The sequence below is a fragment of the Cololabis saira genome, chromosome 11, assembly GCF_033807715.1.
Source record: "Cololabis saira isolate AMF1-May2022 chromosome 11, fColSai1.1, whole genome shotgun sequence".
Lineage (NCBI taxonomy): Eukaryota > Metazoa > Chordata > Actinopteri > Beloniformes > Belonidae > Cololabis > Cololabis saira.
Window position 1 is genome coordinate 41,232,165 of NC_084597.1, and position 27,052 is coordinate 41,259,216.

The 27,052-nt window shown below is 43.7% G+C and overlaps 1 protein-coding gene across 1 annotated transcript in view; it reads right to left on the reverse strand.

Annotated features, from left to right (window-relative positions):
* The window catches only part of LOC133454776 (LIM homeobox transcription factor 1-beta-like), a 61,055-nt gene that overhangs the window by 13,809 nt on the left and 20,194 nt on the right, over positions 1 to 27,052 (reverse strand). Inside the window, exon 3 of the mRNA XM_061733499.1 lies at positions 134 to 366. Coding sequence (XP_061589483.1) covers positions 134 to 366 — 233 coding nt within the window. The remainder of the gene's footprint in view (positions 1 to 133; positions 367 to 27,052) is intronic.

Sequence of the window (27,052 nt, forward strand, 5' to 3'; positions counted from 1 at the left end):
AAAAATTCATAGAAACTGTGAGAATTGCTGTAATTGAGTGATTTTACCATTTATTGGAAGAATAATGGTCATAATGGTCATTTTTATCAAGGTGCTGAAGTATTCAGTTGAAGTAATGACCCTGTGGTCCTACCTGAGCCTGAGTTGTCTGGACTGGCTGTGCTGAGTAGCTCCTGCTCCCTTTCGTAGTCGCTCCTGCACAGCAGCTGGCCCTCCTTCAGGACAAACTCGTCTCCTCTGCAGAGCTGGCGCTCGCAGACACAGCAGCAGAAGCAGCCCAGGTGGTAAATGCTGTCCAGGGCTCGCATTACCAACTCCGTGGGGGCAATTTTCTCCAGACACCCGCTGCACTTAGTGGTAAATAACCTGAGGACAGACACAAAACCTCATTAGAGCCAACTTTTATTATTAGCAGGAAGCTAAAATAAAGAGTTATCAAGAGTTTTACGAAATGAATGATAATTAACAACAATCAATTTAATTCACTTCAGCCGGAAATGACCTGCAGGAAACCTAGATTCATCAAAGGCAGAGTGAGGGATTTCTGGATGACATCACATCTGTTGATACTTGAAACAAAAAATAAAACACAGAGCGCTAGCTCCTCCCTCCTCCTCCCACCAGGAATCCATCTCCTAAGCCTTTTCCCACTTCTCCCACTTCATGTGCACAAGCACAAACCCCGTCATGTAGGGGATTGGCTGAAGCTAAGCTTGTTATGGTTTGGGCGTCAGGCTGTTCTACTCTGTCTCCAGTTTCTGCATGAAGACCTTTTTTTTTTACCACAGTATACTGATGAGGTGGGCAGCTCGCAGATGGTGAGGACTTATTCACTTAGTGTGGAGGTCACTGCAAGTCCTGTATATCTACCTTTTGGAGAGTCGGGTTTGTTTGGAAACCAGTTACCTTATGAACAACACAAGTGTTTTTTTTTTATTAGATTAGAGGAATCTGTGAATCTGACTGCACTGAAAAATCATCAGGTTAGAGTTTTATGAGCCAAAACAAAGACCGAGCTGGTCACAACACATCAGGTGACACAGAGAACAAATATGCAACGATAGGAAAGTCTCTGGAAGAAAATAAAAGCAAAAAAAAAACAAAAAAAAGAAAACTGGCACCGATGAAGACAACCAGATATCTGAAATCAAAATAATCTCTTGCATAGAACCATCTTTTTTAACCCTTTTAAGTCCTTTGTGTTTGAGTTCTTGGTTCTGTAATGGCAAAAAGGAGTTTGCAATCAAAATCTCAGTTCACATGAAAACAATACAGACAGTTTTGATAATTAATAACCATCCAAGAAATAAAACAGGACAGGGCGGACTTTATTTCTTGAAGAGCTTGAACCTTCAGCGTTTGCAGCAAGATGTTAAATATGTTCTCTGCGTCTGCCGTGGAGAGTTCAATCACATCAGAGCGGGGACTTTAAGACCGTTACGGGAGGCCCTTCATTCTACAACTATGTGTTATAACATGTTGTAACAGTATGCTGCCTGAGGACACTTCAATGCGTGGTTGGGAGTGGAGATTAAATAGCCAGTTTTGAAGGATGATCTACTTGACTTGCACCTTGAATAAATATTGTTCTACAATCTTCACCACTAAGGTGTCACAAATTAAACTTTGTGAGGGTCTAGAATGCAAAAAATGCCAAATAAACAAAAGAGCCTTAAATAATAAAATAAAGGTTCTTGGAGTCCACCAATCAATTATAAAATTAGAAGCCATGAAAACTAACTAAATGAAGAACAAACAGGCGAAGAACTGCAAAAACAGACAGATGACTGCAGAGAAATAGCAAGTATCCCAGCAGAACAAAAAATAAAGTAGAACTAAATTAGGCCCAGAAGGACAATTAGGTACATTTGCATAGCAAAGATTAAAAATTGATGCAATATCAACAGTACAGGAAAGAACTAAACAGCATTGACTCGTGGCATGCAGGCAGTTCAGGCCTCCTTTTAGCAGCAGCTGTCATCAGTCAGTGATGTCAGTCCAAACACCTGACAGTTCAAACTGTAATTTAAAAGGGGTCCACATGCAAAGAAGGAAAAGACAAAACTGCAGGTGCCTGACTCTAAATTGTCCATATCAGCAAGTGTTAGCGTGCATCAACTGCCTAAACACGTATATTATTAGCTTTGTCACCTCACCAACATTTCAGCGTGACAGGGCTCGCTTGCTCAAAGTCACGGGGAAGTGTCTCCCCACAACACTGTGGAACCTCATCTCTCCCGCCCGGCTCTGACCTTGACCCTCGCAACAATAGCTGGAACTGAACACTGGCTATGAAACAGACCTCAGGGCACGGACATTGGCCACATTCATGTAGATTTTCTGCAACCAGCAGCTACTGGAAAGACAAAAACTGGTCCCCGTTTCAGCACCAATAACAACACTGGTGTAACACGATACACGTATCGTGTTTGTGGTTTCATGCTTCTAATGATTTGAAGATGTGTACATTTTTCAGGAAATCTTAAAAGGATGCGTTTCATCTTTGTCCATCAACATCCTCTTAGAGTGTTTCAAGGGAAACCAAACCCCCAGAAGGTGAATAAATTAACACATCTGATTGATGGCTGAGATTTCTCCCTGCTTGCAGCCATCTTTGAGTCCCAAGAGAATCTCCAGGCCTTCCTCTGACTTCTTGAGCTTTGGCTGTGCAAACAGCAGAACCCCTCTCTCCGAGGCCTGCTTTTATTTCTCCCTACCTCCTTCACAATCATCTTTTGATTACTCAGACTAATTAAAACTCCAACAAGCTGCCAGCCGAAGCCACCACCCTTTTACCCAGCCTCCTCCTTTAGATCGCCTAGCTCCCTGAAGAGGCAGAACAAACAACAGAACAGTGAAGGAACACACACAGTCTGTTTTTCTGCTTCATCCTCTCTCCAGTCCTCTTATCCTATTTAATCCTGTACTTCTTTGTACTTGTTAAGCTGCTGGAGCAGGGTAAAACTATAGGGCCCAGGGCCAAGGGTCATGGCTCCTCCAAAGAGGTGTCCTCCAGCAGTGGTGGTCCCAAGCCTGGTTAAAAGAAACTGCAGAGGACAATTCTACGAATCAACTCTTGGAACAAACCTTAACTCACGTTGAAATCCAGAGCAAACAAACAAGACTAAAAGTCTAGAGCCACTCTCAAAGCTGTTTGTTAAGGACCAAAGCCTTGCCGGCCGCCCGTGAAGAGCCACATGTTGGTCAGAGCCAACGGCGCGATCCATTCTGATGTTATCAAAGCCCCTGTGTCGGAGACCAGCACACAGATTTGGTCTGGATCTGACTGGGAACATTGCAGGGTGACAGTATATTTGGTGTACTCAAACCTCCATAGATGCTTCACTTCTTCCAGATTGCAAGGTGGTTTTATTCAAACCCATTTAAGCAAGACACCCAGCAGGAGGGACTATAGTAAAAGGACAAGACAGAGAGCAAATAAGCTGCATAAACCCAAAAGACAGCGCTTCGAACATGAGATACAAGGAAAGGGAAAACACCTGGCGCACAGGAAAGGAGAAAGAAATCTGCAGCGAAAGTGATATTTGTGGGACTTTCTTGCTGGTAATGATAAATAAAAACTGGGACAAGTAGTCAACCATCATGGCATCAAGTTGCTTACAACCTCTGAGGTTATCTGAAGGGGATATTCCTTCATTCATGTTGAAATGTCTAGATAGACTAGTTGAGATTTGTGATGAAACACTGGGGTTGTCTGGTGGGAATGACAATCATTTGCCTAAATGTGATATGAAAAAGTCATGTGACTGGATGGCTATGGCAGAAAAGGTGTCCCAGTACTGAGCCTTGCGCTACCCCAGTGGTGAGACGATGGGATTATGACATTTTCTTTTGCCATGATATTTTGTTACCTGGAGACGTATCTAAAAGTGTCCCATCCCCGAGATCCCCATCAACTCCATCTAACAGAATACAGACGCTAAGATGACATGATTCACCATGTCAAAAGCTGCAGAGAGGACTAGAAAACTGCTCTTGGTTCATTTATTTCCCTGTTAATAACCTTTGACAGGAATGGAAGCAGTGAAACTCATTTAGAGAAGGCTTTTTAATCCTACTCTCTTGTCATTTCTTTGAATGACAAGAAAGGAAAAAGAAATGGTTGGAAGGGATTCATCAGACATGTATCAGGCCTGCTGCAAATCAGGAGTTTTGATACCTGGGTGTCAGGGAAATGGGTCAAATCACAGCCTCTACATCAAAGAAGCACAAAAAATGAAAGTGAGCCAGAGACATCTCGGATTATTACAACTCTGGGACAATGGGACACGTACAAGGAGGGGAGGGAAGGTTGCCATGGCAGCTGCTGGCTGGTTATGCGATATTAAATCTTGGCTGTGATGTGGCAGTGGTGGATAGAGGGTGAATCCTCATTCTCCTCTTTGGATTGTGTGTTTTTGTCTGGGCTGCCAATGGCCATGTGTGTCTTTGTGGATATTTATCCAGGACTGAAGCCCAACACTTAGAACCACCTGCACCAGCACTTCAGAGCTGATCACAATCAGTGAAATGTTGATGTTTTTACAGTAGGTAGAGGATATTCCAGCATTACAGAACAGACGATGTGAGTGTTGTAGAGAGGACGGGGGAGCTGAGGCGATAATTGTCTCCTCTTGGCAAAGACTCGAACAAAACGTCATGCCAGCGCCACACAGAGAGTGAAAGAAAGTGAAGGAATTGTCTCAGGAGATCCTGGCGTCCATGTGGTTGAAGTTAAGAAAAAAGTATGAAGAAAATTAAAAACAAGACTCACAAATGAAGAAATTAGCTTGTGTGTTATTCATGAACGTGTATTTCTATCCACACATAAATGCCAGGCAATCTGACCATATGTGAAAGCCAAGTTTTCCAGAATTAATTCAAATATGCCAGAAGTTTAGTATGTTTCCCACAAATTTTGGCTATTCTCTCATGAAACCATGTTCGATTCTTGTGTTCAGGATGGGAATCCCACACAGGGCTTACACGGAGACAGAAAGGCATAAACACTCACAGCTACTGTTATTTAATACTACCAGTTAACCTTTGCAAACACATTAGGCTAAACTGTCATGGTCACAGTTCATTCTTTTGGCCAGATTGTACTGTCACGGCTCAGACAGGACAGAGAACCCAAATGCACAACACCAGGCAGAATCAGAGTCCAAGAGGCTTTAATCAGGTCCCAGGCAGGCAGGGGTCAAAACCGGGTAGTCAGGCAGATCAGGCAAACAATCCGAAGGGGCAGGCAAAATCCAAAAAACCAGGGGTCATGCAGGGTCACAGGCAGGCAGGCAGGCAGGCAGAAACAGGACAGAACAGGAAGGCTGGAAAGCGAGGCAAAAACACACGACAATCTGGCAAACTAGAAGGTGGAAATGGGCCGGTATATGAGGGGAACTGCTGATGAGGGAAACCAGGTGTGGAGCAGGGCTGGGGAAGCACAGGTAAAGGGAAGGAGGCTGATGAGGGTGGCAGGATCCAGACGACAGGAGAGTCAGTACACAGTAAAAAAAAAACATGAAACTGTGACCATGACATAAACTTGAAAGCTCCACACAGAAAGACCAACCAAAACAACCAAAACCCAGAGTTGTCCTGGGGGAGAGTGGAGATGCGAGCCCCACCGCACTGCTGCATTTATGATTGTCCAGCCTGTGCAGGACTGGCCATCTGTCCTGGGTATACCTCCAGATTTTGCCTGACGACAGCTGGGACAGGCTCTAGCGGACCCCCTGACTGTGAAATGGAATGAGTGGGTGTAGATAATTGATGGATGGATTTCATAAAAAAACATCCCCTAAATGTATTCACTCAAACTTTCATGAAAGACATTCATCAGAAACGTAGCTTAGTCCAGAATGCCTTGGTACCCTGAAGCCTTATGATTTCCCTTCACTAGGGATGACGGGCCCTGTGGTGGACTGGTGACCTGTCGAGGAGTGGATTATTACTCTGACCCTTTTTTCCACTGGACCGTTTGATTTGTGGGGGGTGAGTTTGATTTTCCTCTCCTGGAACTGAAAATGGGAAAACTGTGCATAGATCAGGGATATGGGTTTTTTGTTTGAGGATCTCTATATTGGTTGGGGACAAAATGGGATCATTGTGCATATACACAGGCTGTTTGGGAATGTTATTGTACCTTACACCAGTAAATAATTAAGTAGTATTTGCATAATTGTAATCTTCTTTAGTAAGAAGGCCTGGGGCATTGTTACAGGAAAGGGTTTCTACAGCCAAGTAGCTACATGCAAGCTTCATATCAGCAAGTTCAACGCCAAGTGTCAGATGGAGTGATGTGAAGTACTCTGACACTGGACTTCAGGGGAGGGGAAACCTGTTCTGTGGAGTGGTGGATCAATTTTCTGTGTCTGAAAGACAGATGGGTGCATCTGAGTTTGGCAGGGAGAATATTATCTGCTTGACATTGTGCAACCTGTGAAGCTTGGTGGAGGAGGGATGATGGTGTGGGGTTTTTTCAGGATTTGGACGAGGTCCCTCAGCGCACTACAGGTGAAAGCCAGGGGTACACCCTGGACAGGTCGCCAATTCAATTCAATTCAATTCAATTTTATTTATATAGCGTCTAATACAACAGAGTTGTCTCTAGACGCTTTACAGAGACCCATACCCAGAACATGACCCCCGAGCAGTTATTACATAAACAATGGCAGGTAAAAACTCCCCTAGTGGGAGAAAAACCTTAAGCCAAACAGTGGCAAGGAAAAACTCCCCTTTAGGAGGGAAGAAACCTTGAGCAGGACCAGGCTCATCAGGGGGGACCCTCCTGCCGAGGGTGGGTCAGGGACGGCAACAGCACAGCAGGCAGGTGGAAGCAGCAACGGGATGACCGGGGGTGGGGACCGCAGGCCAGCACGCAGCTCCCGAAGCTCCGGCCCAATCAGCAAGTCCCAGGTTGGGGTGCAGGGTCAGGAAAAGACTTGTGCTCCGTAATGCAAGCTACAAGCCACCCACGACCACCTGCAGGACAAAAGAGAGAAAAGGGAGGAGAAGGGGGGGCCAGCAACGGGATGACCAGGGGTGGGGACCGCAGGCCAGCACGCAGCTCCCGAAGCTCCGGCCCAATCAGCAAGTCCCAGGTTGGGGTGCAGGGTCGGGGAAAGACTTGTGCTCCGTAATGCAAGCTACAAGCCACCCACGACCACCTGCAGGTTCCGGTGTCCGGCAAAGGATGCTGCAACATGGACAAAAGAGAGAAAAAAGGGAGGAGAAGGGGGGGCCAGCACAAGAAACCACAGGAGCGACTCTGACACACTAAAGTTTACACTACCTAGAGATTTACCAACACCAGCTAGAGGTTTACTAAACACTAACTATAGGCTTTACTAAACAGAAATGTTTTAAGTTTAGTTTTAAAGGTGGAGGTGGTGTCAGCCCCCTTAACCCAGATTGGAAGTTGGTTCCATAGTAGTGGTGCCTGATAGCAGAACGCCCGCCCTCCAAATCTACATTTAGATACTCTAGGAACTACGAGTAAACCTGCACTCTGAGAACGGAGAGCTCTGACAGGAACATAAGGCACTATCAGGTCTTGCAAATAATGCGGAGCTAAGCCGTTTTGGGCTTTATACGCAAGTAATAAAATTTTAGATTGGATTCTGAATTTTACGGGTAACCAATGGAACGACGCTAACACTGGAGAGACGTGGTCTCTCCTGCTAATTCCTGTCAGTACTCGTGCTGCTGCATTCTGGATCAGCTGGAGCCTATTCAGCAAATTACTTGGACATCCTGCTAACAACACATTACAGTAATCCAGTCTAGAAGATACAAACGCATGAACTAGTTTTTCTGCATCACTCTGCGAGAGGATTTTCCTAATCTTTGCAATATTACGGAGATAGAAAAAGGCTATTTTACAAACCTGATTGACATATGGTTTAAACCAGGGGTTCCCAACCTTTTTTGTGCCAAGGACCAGCAGAAGTATAAACAAAAAGCTCAGGGACCGGTTGACAATTTATGTCAATTTTAATAAACATTTTAGAAAAAAACAATGCATTTTAAAATGCAGGCTATCATCAGAGAGGTTAGCTGATGTTGTGGCCTTTAAAACTTGCTTCTGCAAATCGAAGTCACGTTTTTTCCTTCCACTGGTTTGTCTTTGAGAGAAGGATGTTTTGTATTTAAGTGTCTTTGAAGCTTGGATGGCTTCTTTTGCTTCGTTGGCGAGCGTTTCTCCACATAAAATACAAAGTGTGTTTGGCGCCTCCAAATCGCCCGTTGCAACAAATCTGTATTTTATATACATAATGTCGTACTTGCGATTAAAGCTTTTGCTTTTCTTTTTGGTAGGATTTTCCACTTGTTCATCACTATTTCTTTTACTCGAACAACTAGTAAAGAAACGGCTTATGGAGGTTTGCTGAGGTCCGCTCATCTCTGCAGCTGACTGAACCTAACCTGCATACAGCACCTGTGCATGGCGCTGTTCAGTCCGGTCGGGTACCAGAACTTATTGTCCGCCAAGCCATGACAGGGCTGCCACTCAAAGAAACACATTTCGACAAGTTTTGGATGAAATTATATGACAAAAAAATGCAAAAATTGTTTTCTTAAATTTAGTATGATGTTGCTTTAATTATGTGGCAAATGATAATAAACACGAGAAAGATGGGTACTTCAATGAAAAATAGATATTTTATTCAACTTTTCTGCTGTCATTCATGCAGGGAGACACCTAAAACATGCTGGATAGGTGGATCCAGGACCGGAGTTGGAGACCCCTGTATTATGCTCTTATTTATTCATGTAATAATATACAGGTGGAGGAAATTTGAATATATTGCAAAACTTCATTCGTAGTAAATTCAACTTAAGGTGAAACAAATATTATTTCCCACTACATGCAAAGTGAGATATTTCAAGCCTTTGTTATAATTTTGGTGATTATGGCTCACAGTTTATGAAACCCCAAATAAAAAATCTCAAAAAATTTGAATATATTATGAAATCATTAAACAATTCAATCATCAAAATTATAACAAATAAAGGATTAACACATATTGCTTTGCCTGTAATGAGACTATGTACTGTAATATACATGTATTACGTGGTCTGATAACCATATCCCGACGAATATTTAATTCTCTGCGCATTAATTCTGCACCTTCATCAATTGTGTCTTCATCAAAAGGACATGCCATGTTCGTGACAATGGACTTCTAAAATACTGACTCTGTTTTTAATGACAGACGGCAGAACTTCGCCAAAACTCGCCTGCTGACTGAATGAATGAGGAAATCAAATGTGCGTGTGTCTCTGAAAGAGGCGGAGACGCAGAGAAACTCGAGGTTCATTGATATAAACCTGGTCCAGGTTAGGTTCAGAGCGTCTGTTACTACGGTAACTGACCGAGAGCTTAAGTTACCTCTCTTTGTGAAACAGGCTAGAGTTACCTCTCTTTCTCTGGTTTGAGTTACCTCCCTTTGTGAAACGGAAAACTCAGTTTCCCTCATTTCAGGGTTAACAGACTCAGAGTTTTCACTAAACCTGCTTTGTGAAACGGACCCCTGCTCATCATTGATCAGCATCTGCAGTATTGACCAGTGAGCGCAGTCGTCTGGTGCGGGGAGACGCAAAAAAGAAAAAAAAAAAAAAAAAAGCTGCGCTGACACGCGGCTCTCGGCAGAGATTGTATGAGTTAAAGTGAAGTGAGATGCCTCACTCCATTGGGAAAAAACCGTCTGGTGACAATTGCCGACGATTTTGATTATCGCTTTTTGTCGACAACGTCGTTGCAGCCCTAATTATGATCGGAACACAAGCCATTCCACGGCCCGGTAGTAACGGCTCTACGGACCGGTACCGGTCCGGGGACCGGGGGTTGGGAATCACGGGTTTAAACGACAAATCCTGATCGAAAATAACACCAAGGTTTCTCACAGTTGCACTGGAAGCCATCGCAACACCATCTAATCCCTTCCTAAGATGCTCTGGACCAAGAATGATAACCTCTGTTTTATCTGAATTTAGAAGCAGGAAATTTCTGGACATCCAGTCCTTGATGTCCCTAAGACATGCCTGAAGTTTAACTAACGGTTCTGTTTCATCCGCCAGTCCATCGCAGGGCTCTTTATCTATATCTTAATGGTTCAGCATACCAAGACATGTTGGACAAAGCTATGTTTCCAAATTTCCATGTTTCCAACACAGTGCACAAAGCATGGACCGAAAAGACGGTTTGATGACTTAGGTGTGGAAGAACAGGACTGAACTGCACAGATCTCTGTCTTCCACCCTCTCAAGCACTTCTGGGATGAACTGCTGAAGGCTTCGAATGACTCTGCACTGAGGGCTCATGTCACCACTTCTCTCCAAGAATAATATCCAAGACTGACTGAAATTCTGCATATAATATAAAAGTTGGACAACACTAGACTGGTTAAAAGTATTTTTTTCAATTTCAAAAAGGAGGGTAAACACCGTGAATCATAGTTATTAGGATACATCTGTTGTATTTGCCAATAAAAGCCTTTGAAATGTATGAAATACAAATGCTCCTTATCAGCAAAGTTTAAAAAGAAATAAAAGAGCCACTGTTGATTATGACCGTACCCTCCATCCGTTTGAAAATGCCCTGCTCTGTGGGTGTTTCATGAAATGATTTTAAATTAAAAAGCTCGGATGAAAACCCCACGGTGTCTGTTTTATCTGTGGTTTCAGCCACAACAACTTAGTAAACGAGAGCATGTCACCTCCTCCACATCAGCATTATGGTTAGTGTCAAAGGGCCGGTTACAGCAACCGGAAGATAACATAAACATACTTTCTTCTTCTTCTTTTTTCGTTTTAAAAATTATATCACATAATTACCTTTGCATCTAACTATAACTTCATTACCAATTTAGAGTGGTGACTTGACACACAAATCTACCCTCCCACCATTAAAACATCCAAACATCCAAATGAATCACCTTCTGAAAAAAACAAGGTCTTTTTGAATTCAATAATAGCAATGCATATGAAAAGAAATTTATGTCCAATGCAAAGTTGCAGATGTCCGCTGAAGCAGCCCCACAATGAGCATGGAGGAACTCAGGCTGGCTCTTATCAAGCGTCACAGCGCTGCTGCCCAGGAGCTCTCTGGCTACCACAGCAAACTTGTCCTGGATGTCAACTGAAAACTTTTTCCAGCTGGCGCCAGTCAGCAAGCATGAAAAATGATCCATTTGGACTCAGTGTGCCCCTCCTCTGAGGTTGTACTTGAGGTGGAAGCTGAAGATCTTTCCGGCAGCTTCATCTGCTCGGCGTTCCCAGCAACCCTTCACAAAATATTGGGGCCTGGCAGGTCTGGCTGGGATCATCCATCTGAAACAAAGTCACCACCCACTGGTCAACAGTGTAAAGCTCAGCTCCTCTCTTTATCCAAGTGCCCAAAACATCCACAATCCATCCATTTTCTATACCTTTTTTATCTTCCGCAGGGTCACGGGGGCCCAAAACATACAACAGCAAATGTAATATGATTACAGAGTCATGTGATTACCGATGGAATCATTATGTTCAAACATGCTGTTTGATATGGTCAGACCATAAGTTTTAAAAAAATGGACGAAGCATTAGGGAGTGACAATGACTAGCCACTGCCTGAGCCGACTGTCAATCAATATTAGAAATAGATTTATTGCCTTATATCAATACTCCTAGCATGACACAAACAAATTAATTCCCGTCAGAGGAAGATTGAGACCAACTTGGTTTTTTGAATCACGCTGTAAATATGTTTATTTCTGCTCTAAAGTTGGACATTTTTTTTTTTTTTTCTCACCTTGTCTGCACACATATTAATGATTGATACCATGACGGTAGAAACCAAAAGTAAATATATGTGCATTATTACTATATTTAATATATATACATATATATACGCATACATATGCGTACACATACATAAATATACACATACAAACCCAGTGTTTTTTTTTTTTTTTTTTTTTTTGGGGGGGGGGGGGGGTGACGACATCCACTGCCAATCCAGGAAGCAGGAACACACGGAGACACACGTCAAGCACTAGAAATCTGCAACAAAAAACCACAAAACAAAGCACGAAACCGGCACGGAGCCAACCAAAACAATAACAGCAATCGACCTAAATCTTGAGATCTGATCGCAGTCTGAGCTAAGCTATCGCTACCGCTACCTAAACCCAAAAACTAGAGAGCCAGCATGCAGGTGAACAAGCCAGTGTGTATGTCTATGTGTGTGTGTGTGTATGTATATGATCCTGCGTGTGTGTGTGTGTGTGTGTGTGTGTGTGTGTGTGTGTGTGTGTGTGTGTGTGTGTGTGTGTATATGCATGTGACTAAGTGACTATGTGTGTGTGTGTGTGTGTGTGTGTGTGTGTGTGTGTGTGTGTGTGTGTGTGTGTGTGTGTGTGTGTGTGTGTGTGTGTGTGTGTACTAAACCAAACAAAGCTCCACCTGAAGTGTATCTATAGTGAGGGAGGGGGGGGAGCAACCCCGCCACCCGCGAGACCAGAGGCCGACACGGAAGAGCCCGGAACCCAGGCCACCGGCAACCCCACAGAGGGGAGAAGTAGGAGGGAGGCAACCCACCGCCTGCGAGGTCCCCCCCCCCCCCCCCCCCCCCCCCCGGCGGCGGCCGAGGGGGCCCGAGGGCGGGGCCCCCACGGCGCGGGAAGAAGCAGCCAGGGATCCCGCGGCGGCGGACCGCGACCCAGGCAATCCCCGGCCACCCGGTCCGGGCCGGACACGCGGCCAGGAGGCCCTCACCCTTCAGGCCAACGACCCCCACCCGGCAGGGGGCCAGCCTGCCCGGAGAGACAGAGCCGCCCCGGCCGCCGACGCGGGCAGGCGCACCCGTCCCCCACGAAAGTGGCCCTCCAAGACCAGAGGGGCGCCCCGCCGCAGAGGCAGCGGGGGGGACCGGAGCCGGGCCCGGAGAGAGGGAACCCCCCAACAAGGCGACACCCGTGCAGGCCCGACAACGGAGGGCCCCAGACCCAGGCATCCCATTCATTCATCCATTCACCTATCCGATACCTATACTAATAATAATATGATATACTATACATAATAATAATACTACTACTAATAATAATAATAATACTAATAATAATAATAATAACCATCTTTGTATAATATAATATTGATAAATTATTAAGTTTTGATGTCCTGCCAATGGAGGCTCAAATCCTCCATGGCAGGACCAAAGTTGGACATTTTAACATGGAGGTCGATGGAGATTGACTCAGTTGCGGAGCCGGCCTCTACCGATCAGTCAAGGAACTGCAAGGAATTTTAGTCCCACATGAGGCTCACCCCAGAATTTAGATGGTTGCCGCCTATGTCTGACTATGACAAGCACAGATGCCCCGTGATGCAACGCGCCTCAGAGTTTGATCAGGGACGCCGTTCCTCCCAGTCACAACCTCCAGATGAGAACATTCAGCTGAACGATGAAGTCCCAGAGCAAAGAGCAAAGAGCCATCTGTCAGCGTTTTATTTACGCAACCTTTTAGTATTAGTACATTTTAAATGAAATAATACTTTGTGATTTATATGCACTGAACTTGTTTGATTTTTGTAAAGCTTTGTGAGATAACTTGCAAACCATAGTGTGTCTAGCATATCCTCATACCTGCTTCCGAGCCGATGGTCTGCATCAGGGTCAATTAACGCCCAGGCGCCGGGCTTGGGCTGGATTATAGAGGTGTTGCAGGTAGATCATTCCTCCTCCTCAGTGCATCTCCAGATGATGACAGGGCCTCAGGGTCTCTGCTTGCGTCGGCTGTTGTTGCTGCTGACTGTCACATTTAATTTGTTTCCTGACCTCCTGCTGTCTGTCACCACAAATTGTCTTCAAGGCAAGCTTGGACGGAGCATCGCGTATGCCAAACTGCTCTACATGTCCTTTGTGGACTTGGAAAAGGCATTTGACCATGTCCCCTGGGTTAGTCTGTTGGGGTGCTCCAAGAATAAGGGGTACGGTGTCTGTTGCTACGATATATTCAGGCCCTGTCAGTGAGAGTTTGGTCCACATTGCCAGCAATCGGTTGGATTTTTCTGCACGTAAGACTTGAACTCAGTCCTTTGCACTTTGACTCAGATCCGTTGATAGCTTTTTCGGCATAGCTATGGGATGGAGGGGTTTGGTTTGGTGAGTTCAGGGTTCCATGTCTGTGTTCTTGCAGATGATATGGTCCAGCCCGCGTCATACAGCCAAGGTCTTCGGTGCTCACTGGAGTGTGGAACGGCTGGCACGAGAATCAGCAGCTCCATGGTTCTCAGTCAGAAAGAGGTAAAATTTCCTCTTTAGGATTGGTGGTGGGGTCGTGCGTTTAGACAGCAAATAGAAAATAGACAGCAATATGTTCAAATACACCAAACAATGTCTGAATTGAAACTGGTCACCTGTGGATTGCCTCAGGGCTCCATCATTGGTCCTACATTGTTTATTCTCTTTATTAACGATATTTGTTATGTTTTTGATAAGTCAAAATATATTATATTAGCTGATGACACAAATTTGTACTCCTCCTGGAGCAATTTAGAAGAACTTTTGCACACTGTTGAACAAGAGCTAGGAGTGCCCAAAACTTGGTTTGATGTTAATAAATTATCTCTTAATATAAAGAAAGCCAAATTTATGGTATTTGGAAACCAAGCTGGAAGTAATATTAAATTAAAAATCTTTAATACTGAAATTGGAAGGGTTTGGGAGACCAAATTCCTCAGGGTTGTGATCGATCATAAACTTAAAGGTGACCTATTATGGCATCTAATACCCATGTCTTACAATCCCCCCATCAATTGCAATCGGAGTCTCTAAATGTTGAAACGTATCAAGCACAGGAGATGGGATTTGTGTATATATAAATTTAAAGGGGACCTATTATGGCATGTAATATCTATTTTAAACAGGCCTTGAATGTCTTAAAAACAAGCTTTTGATTGTTTTTGCTAAATGAATTAGAAATTGGCCTCTAAGCCATGTCTTTATCATCTCATTCTCTAACCTCATTATCTATGCAGGATTCTGAGTGGGCGGGGCTATTATAATGAGGCTCTGTGCTGATTGGCTGCCTGAATGACGCGATACACCGCTATGAAAAAATGGCAGAAGCTCCGGCCGGTGGAGTTAGTTGTGGCTGTGGTTTCACGCATTGGAGGCCAACCTATGTAAATCGCGCCCGTCGTTCCGTAACGACGGGAGCAGAATCTTATTGGCTCGTAGATCCACATCACACTGGATGGCTCATCCGGGCGGCTGTACAGACACTGCAGAATTTGGTTGCTTTCCTCCTTCTCTGAGTTGGCAGGCTGAGGGGAGACCACTTTATATATGTTAAAGCAAGAAAAAAACTGTTTTTCATAATAGGTCCCCTTTAAATGGAAAAAACATGTTGAATATGTAAAAGGGAAAATCTCAAAATTGATAGCAATCATGTACAAAACCAAAGACATGCTAAATCATAGAAGTTTATACTTAATTTACTGTTCACTGATACTTCCTTATTTAACTTTCTGTGTGGAACTATGGGGATCTACGTTTAAAACCATAACTGATCAAATTGTTTTACTACAAAAACGAGCTATAGGCATCATAAATAAAGCGGAATATTATGATCATACTAATCCATTATTTTTAAATTCTCATATTCTGAAGTTTACAGACTTGGTTTATTATAGAACAATGCAATTCATGTTTAAAGCAAAAAATAAAACACTAGCAGACAGTGTGCAGAAGTTTTTCATAGCGTCTGAGAGTAAATGAGTTAAGAGATGGATGCAGATTTTTGTTACTAAAAGCGATAAAAAGAGGTTAAAAGAAGATGTATTTCTTTAAAATGGGTCCAGCTGTGGAATAGTGTTGATCTCAAACTTAAGCAATGTACTTCCTTTGTTATGTTTAAAAAATAATTATATGCATTTATATTTGGGAGTTATGGCTGTAATTGAAAAAAGAGGAAAAGAGATATGTATGTGTATGTATATGCATTTATGTGTGTACATGTATGTATGCAAGTATATGTACAGTATATGGATATATTATATGTTTATTTTTTTTGTTTGTTTTTTTTTCTTCATACTTGACACCATGTATCGTGTAGCTTAAGTTGTATAGTAGCATTAATAAGCTCTGCTTCTGCCTGAGCCTTTTTCAGTCAAATTGTAAAATTTGTCTCTTCCTTGTTGCCTTGAAAAGTATATATGACTGAAATAAACTTAAACTAAACTAAAAACTAAACGTTAGGGGGAGAAGTGTAGGTATTTTGGGGTGTTGTTCATGAGTGGAGGACAAATGGAGCAGGAGATGTGCAGGTGTAGTGGTCCTAAGTCTCAACTGTTGTGATGTAGTAAAGACAGAGTGGAGCTAAAAAGCAAGACTTTCTGTTTATCAGCGGATCTATGTTCCTACTCTCATCTATGGAAATGTATAGGTCACCAAGAGGTCACACAGAGTCATTCAGGCATTGACCAAAAGAACGGGATTAAGCTGGGGTGGGTAGGCTATTCCTAAGCGATACACTGAGGAGAACCAGTTGATTGGTTTGGACACTGAGCTAGGATACCTCCTCCCTCAGGAGGTGTTTGAGATGTCCACAGTTGATGAAGCAGACCCAGGTCATGCTGAATGACTATATTGCTCAAGTGTCTGGGGAATGCCTTAGTACTCCCCTGGAAGAGGTGGGAGAGGTGGTTGGGGAGATGATTCTTCAGTCATACCAGCACACATTAACATATGAGATGGCATTCATTCTAGCAAGGTTTGGGCCCCTCTGCTCAGGTTGCAATTGAAGCAATTAAAAATAAAGGGACTGTTGCCGTGCAATGACATTTACAGCAGGTTGCAGAGCAGACATGGTTCTTATCAAACTTCCCTGAGAAGAACCTCCCTGACAACAACAAACACACACACAGACCTGCAGATGCAGCTGAATACCAAATTGTTTTCATCTGTGGTTTGCTTGCTCATTTTTAGAAGCCGACACTTGCGTGGACAGCGAGCTGGACACCTCTTCTAACTGAGAAATGCCACTGACTCAGAAACTTTGTAATGTTACTGTAAAAGTCTGAGTACAACCTACCAGAGGATTTTAAAAAACAAGCCAGTGATTACCGTTTCTGAACAGCCCTACTGAATGACCCATAATCAATCTGCAAAAATCCATTAATTGATCAATTGATTATTTGATCGTCAACACAACCTGAAACTCCTGCTGCGAGATGTTCAGGGGTTTAAATTTAATTCTACACTTGAAGTTTCAAAGAGACACTTTTAAACACATTCACTTTTTTTCATTTCTCTCTCAATGAATTGTGATCATCACCGATCACCAAAGAGAGCGCCGGGGAATTTTTCAGCTTTTCTTTTTTTTTATTTTTACACTCAACACTTTGATGTAACAAGATTAAACAACTTCATGACCTGAACAGTCAGCAGCGGCAACATGGAGGGAGATTTATTTCATAAGAAGTGGTGTTATCACCTGCAGTCCAAATGTTGCCAGCAATTGTGAGAATAAAAATCATATTCCCTAAGCTTAGGATATGTACCACAGGTTTTCAAAGTGGCAGTAATTAAACCTTTACTTAAAAAACCTTCCCTTGACCCAGACACCTTAGCTAATTATAGGCCAATTTCTAACCTTCCATTTGTATCTAAAATTCTGGAAAAGGCAGTTTCAAGCCAGTTATGTGACTATTTGTATAGAAATGATCTGTTTGAAGTCTTTCAGTCAGGGTTCAGAATGCATCATAGCACAGAGACAGCACTGGTTCGAGTTACGAATGACCTTCTTATGGCCTCAGATAAGGGATTAGTGTCCATATTGGTTTTACTGGACCTCAGTGCTGCTTTTGACACTGTTGACCATGGCATTTTACTGCACAGGTTAGAGCATGTTGTTGGGATTAAAGGGACAGCTCTACGTTGGTTTAAATCATATCTATCTGACAGGTTCCAGTTTGTTCATGTACATGAGGTTTCTTCAGAACAGTCGAGGGTCTGTTATGGTGTTCCGCAGGGTTCAGTGCTAGGGCCAGTCTTGTTCAGTTTATACATGCAGCCGTTGGGAAGTATAATCCAGAATCACGGCATACACTTTCATTGTTATGCTGATGATACGCAGCTCTACTTGTCTATGAAGCCGGATGAAACAGAACCGTTAGTTAAACTTCAGGCATGTCTTAGGGACATCAAGGACTGGATGTCCAGAAATTTCTTGCTTCTAAATTCAGATAAAACAGAGGTTATCATTCTTGGTCCAGAGCATCTTAGGAAGGGATTAGATGGTGTTGCGATGGCTTCCAGTGCAACTGTGAGAAACCTTGGTGTTGTTTTCGATCAGGATTTGTCGTTTAAACCATATGTTAATCAGGTTTGTAAAATAGCGTTTTTCCATCTCCGTAATATTGCAAAAATTAGGAAAATCCTCTCGCAGAGGGATGCAGAGAAACTAGTTCATGCGTTTGTATCTTCTAGACTGGATTACTGTAATGTGTTGTTAGCAGGATGTCCAAGTAATTTGCTGAATAGGCTCCAGCTGATCCAAAATGCAGCAGCACGAGTACTGACAGGAATTCGCAGGAGAGACCACGTCTCTCCAGTGTTAGCGTCGCTCCATTGGCTACCTGTAAAATTCAGAATTCAATTTAAAATTTTATTACTTGCATATAAAGCCCAAAACGGCTTAGCTCCGCAGTATTTACAAGATTTGATAGTGCCTTATGTTCCTGGCCGAGCTCTCCGCTCCCAGGGTGCAGGTTTACTCGTAGTTCCTAGAGTATCTAAATGTAGATTTGGAGGGCGGGCGTTCTGCTATCAGGCACCATTACTTTGGAACCAACTTCCAATCTGGGTTAAGGAGGCTGACACCACCTCCACCTTTAAAACTAAACTTAAAACCTTTCTGTTTAGTAAAGCTTATAGTTAGTGTTAAGTAAACCTCTAGCTGGTGTTGGTAAATCTCTAGGTAGTGTAAACTTTAGTGTGTTAGAGTCAGTAGTCATTGTCGCAGCTATAGAACAAAACTATAATAGTTAGTCTCAAATATAGCTTCGCGGTAGATATGCTGCTATAGGCTTATGCTGCAGGGGGGCACCGACATGATCCGCTGGGCGGTGCCTCTCACCCTTCTTCTCCTCTCCTTTTCCCTGCCTCTCTTCTCCATTACCATTTTTATTTATTATAAATATCTCATAGCTATCATTTTTGTCCATTGTTCCTGTAGTTTCTTGTGCCGGCCCCCCTTTTTTCTCTTTTGTGTATGTTTGCAGGCCGGAGCCTCAGGAGCTGCGTTCTGGCCTGTGTTCCCGGCCCTCCCCCCCCTCTGGTCATCCCATTGCTTCTTCCACCTGCCTACGTGGATGTCTGCTGTTGCTGCTTCCGCCTGCCTGCACCCCCCCCCCCCTCTGGTCATCCCGCTGCTGCTTCCACATGACTGTTGTGTGCTGCTGATGCCCCCCCCCCCTCTGGTCATCCCGCTGCTGCTTCCACATGACTGTTGTGTGCTGCTGACGCCCCCCCCCCCCCCCCCCCCACCTCTGGTCATCCCGCTGCTGCTTCCACCTGCCTGCTGTGTGCTGTCGACGTCCCTGACTCCCCCAGTCTGGCCTTCGGCAGGAGGGTCCCCCCTTATGAGCCTGGTCCTGCTCAAGGTTTCTTCCCTCCTAAAGGGGAGTTTTTCCTTGCCACTGTTTGGCTTAAGGCTTTTCTCCCACTAAGGGAGTTTTTACCTGCCATTGTTTATATAATAATTGCTCGGGGGTTTATGTTTATGTTTATGTTTATGTTTATGTTTATGTTCATGTTCTGGATCTCTGGAAAGCGTCTAGAGACAACATCTGTTGTATTAGACGCTATATAAATAAAATTGAATTGAATTGAATTGAATATTCAAACATCAGCTCTTCATGACATCATAGAGGACAGAATGCCCCTCTACGGTCATGATCTCAACAATGGTCCCTTTAAAATGGAAATTTAAAAGGTTCAGCAAGGATCGACCATCTCATCCATCCCAGTGGACCCGCTTGTACTTCTAAGTGTGGATTCCTCTCAAGTTAATTATTGTGTTTTATTGTGAGGCACCATTGGTCGATCAGTGGCTGTAGGCTGTTCTTCTGTAGCAGCAAAGGAGCAAGTATGTAGGGACACATCATGAAGGAGGTCCAGTATACAGCTGGATTCATAGCACAACTAAAGCTGAGGCCTGGTCCGGATCCAACACAACATCCTCTTAAAACATAAGTCACTTTAATGCATCTCACACAAAGAAGTGATTAAAGCCAATTCCTGTCATGCCCATAACAGCCATCACAGTTATTTAAGTGATGTCTACCTTCACATTTTGGATCCGGTTCTGGCCTGAAAATGTGTGGAAGAACTTCAGGACTTTATTTGAAGAAAATGTTGTGTGTTCGTAAGTTAGTAGCTCCACCCATCACCAAGCCTCCAAGAAATCAACTAATCAGAAAACACTCGAGCCACGTTTTTTCCATCTTGTGATTCTTGGTCTTTGTTGTTCTGGAATAATTAGAGGCTTTCGTGGTAAAGATGCTCTCGAGGTACCAGAAATGTATGTTAAATGGTTGAAAATGAAAATGAACAGTTTACGGGGGGGAAATGTCCCTGCAGAATCGTCCAGAATGCATTTAAATGATCCAATGATAAAACTGAGTAAAAATGGGTCAAAAGTTTGTTTTGTCTTTATTTAGCCAGCATTTCGTTCAGAGGGCGGTGACCTTTATAAACGAAGCCACAGTCCGCCCTGGTGACAACCTCAGTCCTGCTGGAAAATGTGACTTCACGTCTGTGAGTGTGACACTGGAATAAAGCAGTACTCTGATTAACACATGTTCAGTTAAACATCAGCCTTCAGTCGCTACTAACTTCTGTCATTTGTTTTAAATGACAGTTCTTGCGTTTGTTGATATTCTCCTGTTCCACGTCTCGTGTTATCTTGGAGACGTGCAGCTGAGTGTTTCTGAACAGATGAACCTGGGGGGTCAAAGGTGACTCATTGTTGCCTCTCCTCGCGTCCACCAGCTACGTGGGACTTCTTATTAACTCATAACAGGCAACGCTGTCGGACATAATAAGAAGGGGGTTGGAGGAAAGGAGGCAGAATTTATTTCCCAAGGGACCCCTCCTACCATCTACCACCCCAACATTAATATGAGGAAGACACACACACACACACACACACACACACACACACACACACACCCCTCTATTAATACTATAGATGCAATATACTTGATCCCAGATCATTTCTCCGAGGTAGAATTTAACGCTACGAGAACATTTCCATGGTTGGTACACGAGCCTGCAGCCGTTCCTAATGCTATTGTATCATGGAGACTTGGTGGTTAGCACCATCAGATCACAGTTTGAAGGTTCCTGGTTCAAATCCTGGCCTGTGTGGTGCTCGCGCGGCTCTGCACTTGCATGGGTTTTCACGCAATGAATTAAACTCCTGCCTTTCTCATGAAAAGGTCCGGGACAGTTAACATTTCTAAACAAATACATGTGACCGGGTGAACCTCAGTTGGACCAAGACAGTATTTTCCATAAGAGAGCAATTATTTTATTGAATAGATCGAGTCCTTATTCGAGTACAAAATGATTTAAAAAAAATGAACGATGAGGCATGAAACCACAGAATTTAGGAGGATTACGCTACTATTGGTTTTGTAGAGACTCACCAAAACACCCAACCTCCATCTGATCTCAATGCTCAGCTTAGCTCGGGACCCTAGCAACATTGTAATCAGGACTGGGCTTTAGCTGCCAGACCAATGAGTACACCAAAGAGATCATGAAAACAAGAACACATGTTCACGCAGCTATCATCATCAGAACATTGCATTCATTGTGTAAACTCTAATAATCACAAATCTCACATCAGCTCTCACCTATTTATGAGCTATGAAATGTCCTTCTGCCTCGTCAGGACCAGGTGTTGGTCTCCAAGGACAACTGGCCCTATGTTAGGTCAGTAAACACCAGCAACGCAGGTCAGCCCACACCAAGACCTGAGTGTCAAGGTGTGCCCAGGTTTCCAGCTAAATGTCAGTAAGCACACCTTCCACCTCCAACTGGGTCAAAAGTCAGTGAACAGCTGTGATTCTCTTGAAGGAAAGCAGAGCAGAAGCAGACATGAAAACAAAGTTTCTGGTGTCAGGATTCAGGAACAGCAACTAAGATGTGAGTGGTCCTGTCACAGACTCTCGCTTTGCAGACATAATTCAAAGTTTATGTTGGTATTTTTTGAGGATTATTCCTTACTCACTATGTTGGCTTTAATCCTATTCCACTGGAATTAATGACTACTTTTGATCCGGCTGTTTTGGATGTTTTGTGGATTTGATTTCACTGGAGATTATGTTGCTCTATGTGTTGAGATATAATTAAAGAAAAAGAAAAATCCACACAAGTTTCAACTTTGTTTTACGGTTTCTACAAATGTTATGCTTGGATTACATAACAGAGGGGTTTCAGACATGTTTTTGTTTACATCGTAAAATACTGTCACTAAGAACATTTAATACTTCACCAACTGATTACTTGATTTAAAAAGTGTCTCTGTATTACAACTTTTCTGAAAGTGTTCGTTTAGAAATGTGAACGTAGCATGACGTATTTGAGTTCAATTGTATATGATTGACTGATGTTGTACAATAAGCACTTAAATGGGTATTTTGGGATGTTGTTGCCCACTAGTCTGAAATAGTCAAAGCAAAACACGTCAACTGCTTGGAAAAGTAATGTGTATGTGCAGTTTATATTTATTATTCTCAGTTTGACAGCTGTACTGTTTCCATCAACAGAATTCTGCCTGTCTGAGATGAATAGCTGAACTATGAACAGGGGTGCAAGGTGCATGGTCTTTGGGGGCTGCTGTCCTGCATCTTCTAGATATTTCCCTGCTTAAAAACACCTGATGTCTCAAACATGCAGGACACCAGCCCCCGAGCACCGACTATGTTCACCCCTGATTATAAAGTAATTTCGATCAAAGCTGCAGGTATTTGATCTGCTCCTGAGGTCTGGGGTTGCTGGTCATCCATGAACGTTACAGTGACTGGGGGAGAGAGGAGAGCAGACTGAGACTGCACTCACATAAAGGTCATGCATGAACAATGAATCTTATTCATATGGAGGAATTCATGGAAGAAAGAAGGAAAGTGAACAGTTAGTGTGTTTGGTGTCTTGTGTTTTTGCCGAAAACATCACCAATCACCAGGGTGATTCCGACTTTTCTTGTATAGAAACGTCGACTTTCAGGTGAAGACTTGAACACACACAAACACACACAACTCTGCTGCAAAAGCGGGAAGTCTCCATCCTGTGAGATGAGATCACCTCATTGAGGACAGGTAATAAATGAGTAAAAGGTGGAGGTGATGGTGCCGTGTGGAACAGCAGAGACGCTGTTTTCTGTTTTATACTCAAGAGAATGACGACCATTGATTTTTAAAAAAGGAAAGGAAACTACAAAGGAAACCAACTCCAGCACACAGCTCCCCTCAGGGGCTCTTTCAAAGAGGAAAGGTGTGATAAAGTCTGATAAGGTGTTATAAAGTTATCAGTGCAATCAAATACGCTCAGTAATGACAGAATCTTAAAAACCCGATAATAACCCCTTCGGGTCATCACCCACGGCTGTAGATAGCCTTTCATCCTTTCTTCTCTGGAGCTTAATAAACGTAGGAGTCACTATGTTCACTTGCATGATCCGCCCAGGTTTAATCCTCTCACCCTCTCAGCTTGTGATCATCTGCAGCTGAAACGATACTGCGCAAGCTGAACGACAACTGCAGAGGTATTTTTTTACTATCATTATTTATATTTTTATTTTACTCTTTTACTCTTGGCTCTGTAAGTGCAGGGTGTTTGATGGATGAGCATGTAAGGAAGGAGCGATGTTACAACCCCACACAGCTCGAGCTGCAACAACACGTTGAGACGCACACACACACACACACACACACACACACACACACACACAGCAGACAGGCTTGTTGAATGTTCTTACCTCCTCTGAATGTCGCCACTAACATTTCCAAAAATCAAAATAATAATATTATCTCTGGGGAGAGAGATGGCCGACAGTTTCATTTATTTTTTCCTCCAAACAACCGACCAAGTGACGGAGCGACTGGAGCTTTGCTACCACCACCGTCTGCATGAGATCCAACTATAACTGATCACATGTCCAACAACCTCCAACCGTATCCAGTATTTAATCAGATTTAAAATATTAAACAACATTAAAACATATTATTATCAGATCTTCCGATATCCAAACAATATCCAATCAATCCAATCTAATTCAATCATTACATGACTTTCACTGAACACAGGCTTTCATCCGATGTGACTGAGAGCCAAAGATGTACTGATTTATTAGCTATCGGTGGTAATTAGCTAATTCTTGGCCAATGTCGATCAGCCTCCTGCCAGTATCAGCACCAATAAATCTCATTCCTTTGGCAAGTAAGTGGCACACTGAAAACTATGGTGTTTATTTTATCTGAACCAGCTGAGGATATTTCCCACATCAAACGCTGTGCATCCGTTTTTCAAAACATCTGCTATCAACTGACTTGATTTGGAGAGCTGGTTTGTCTGTTTCCGACTCATCTGTATTCATGTAAGTGTCACTGCCGCTGTGTCTGTGCTTTTCCACGTCAGCATTACCCTCAACTGCGATGGTCCAGAGTATGAAAGTAATAAAGTGAGGTTTGAGTTTATTGACTTGTGCCTGAGAGCAGATAGTTTTAGGGTGAAACCTACGTAATGAGAAAGGCTGTGCACCAGTGTGGACGTAGGAAAACTGTCCACACGTGTGTGTCTCTGTCTCATGTGAATATTTGTGGGTAAAAGCGAGTTTTGGTCATAAAACTAATGAATTCAAGAAACTTCTCTGACACGCTGCACCACCACAGAATGGTCTATAAATCTGAGTGTTTTCTCCCACACGGCTGAGCAGTGAGACCTCCACCTCCACCCCCTGGTCTGGCTGTGTGCTTCAGTGTGAGTCCGCTGCATAAACACCTTCGGCTGAGGGGCAGTTTGAGAGTTGCAGCTCTGCACAGACAGACAAGGATGTGGAACGACCAGGGCGGAGGAGGGAACATTCACCCATATAACAAGGAGCAGTAAAAATGTGGTGCGTCCACTTCATAATGAGAGCCACGCAGACACAGCTCTTCTGGGTTACGGGCTTTCACTCCAAGACCAAGGCAGATCTGGAGCTGATGGCTTTTGTCCGTCACCTCAGACACAGTTCACATGTAAATGTTTCCTGGTGCAGAAATGAAGAACAACAAGAACAAATGTATGACTAAATGAACATGAACGATGAAAAATAACCAGCGACAGGAGCATCCTCTTTTTCCCGTCACTCTGCTGACATCACAGCTTCCATCATTAGCAGCTTCCATGTTCAGAAACGTTTCAGCAACAGCTGCATGTTCCCCGCTGTTCAATTAAAAACAGGTCCAAAACAGAACAATGAATCAAAAGTAAAGGAGGAGTGAATGACATCAGATTTACTTCTCCGATCACAGATGGGGAAGCATTGATTTACTTTATGCTTCATTTACATGAAACATGCACACACTCACTCAGTCCTAAGTCAGGAACACCTTTCAATCATTGGCCTATGGATTCAATGATAATCTATTTAAAACATTTTAACAATCTTTAATTGTCATTATATATCTCATGAAACACACTGAAACAAGTCCTCTGCTTTTAACCCATCACTAGTTGGAATAGGAGAAGTTAGGATTACCCAACGGTTTACAACAGTTCCTGGGGACTTGAAGCTGGGTCCTCCTGAGCCATGCCCACTTCTGCGACCATTAAGCGACCACTCCCCATCTCCCCATTCCATCTATCTCTCCAGTAATATATTTTGGTGACAGAATCAGCAACCTAAAGAGAGAGCCCAGGCCCCTCTCTCCCCCAGCCTGGCGCTTACCCGTCTCCATCCTGAGGAGGAAACTAATTTCACCCACTTGGATCCTCCTGTCTGCGATGGACTGGTGACCTGTCCAGGTGAACTCCTGCCTCTCACCTGAAATGAGCTGGGATAGACTCCAGCAGACCCCCGTGACCCGGCAAAGGATAAAGCGGGTATAGATAATGGATGGATGGATGGATGGATGGATGGATGGATGGATGGATGGTGGATGGATGGTGGATGGATGGATGGATGGATGGATGGATGGATGGATGGATGGATGGATGATGGATGGATGGATGGATGGATGGATGGATGGATGGATGGATGGATGGATGGATGGATGGATGGATGGATGGATGATGAATGGATGGATGGATGGATGGATGGATGGATGGATGGATGGATGGATGGATGGTGGATGGATGGATGGATGGATGGATGGATGGATGGATGGATGATGAATGGATGGATGGATGGATGGATGGATGATGGGTGGGTGGGTGGGTGGGTGTATGGATGGATGGATGGATGGATGATAGGTGGGTGGCTGGGTGGGTGGGTGGATGGATGGATGGATGGATGGATGGATGGATGGATGGATGAATGGATGGATGGATGGATGATGGGTGGGTGGGTGGTTGGATGGATGGATGGATGGATGGATGGATGGATGGATGGATGGATGGATGGATGGATGGATGGATGGATGGATGGATGATGGGTGGGTGGGTGGGTGGGTGGGTGGGTGGGTGGGTGGTTGGATGGATGGATGGATGGATGGATGGATGGATGGATGGATGGATGGATGGATGGATGGATGGATGGATGGATCCTTCTGTTGTTAACAAGACTTTAAGGTACTTGAAATACTCCACTCAAGGCAGCACCTCCACTCCCACTTTGGAGAGTCTATTCTAACCTGTTCTGACTGAGAACCATGGTCTCAGCATTTGAAATGCTGTTTCCCTTCATGGCACTTCATACTTGATACTTCATACTCTACCTCTTATCTTCAATCACCCTTGTATATACTGCAACTCAAATCTGTGTAAATCGTATAATCTCATCAAAGACTCATTGAT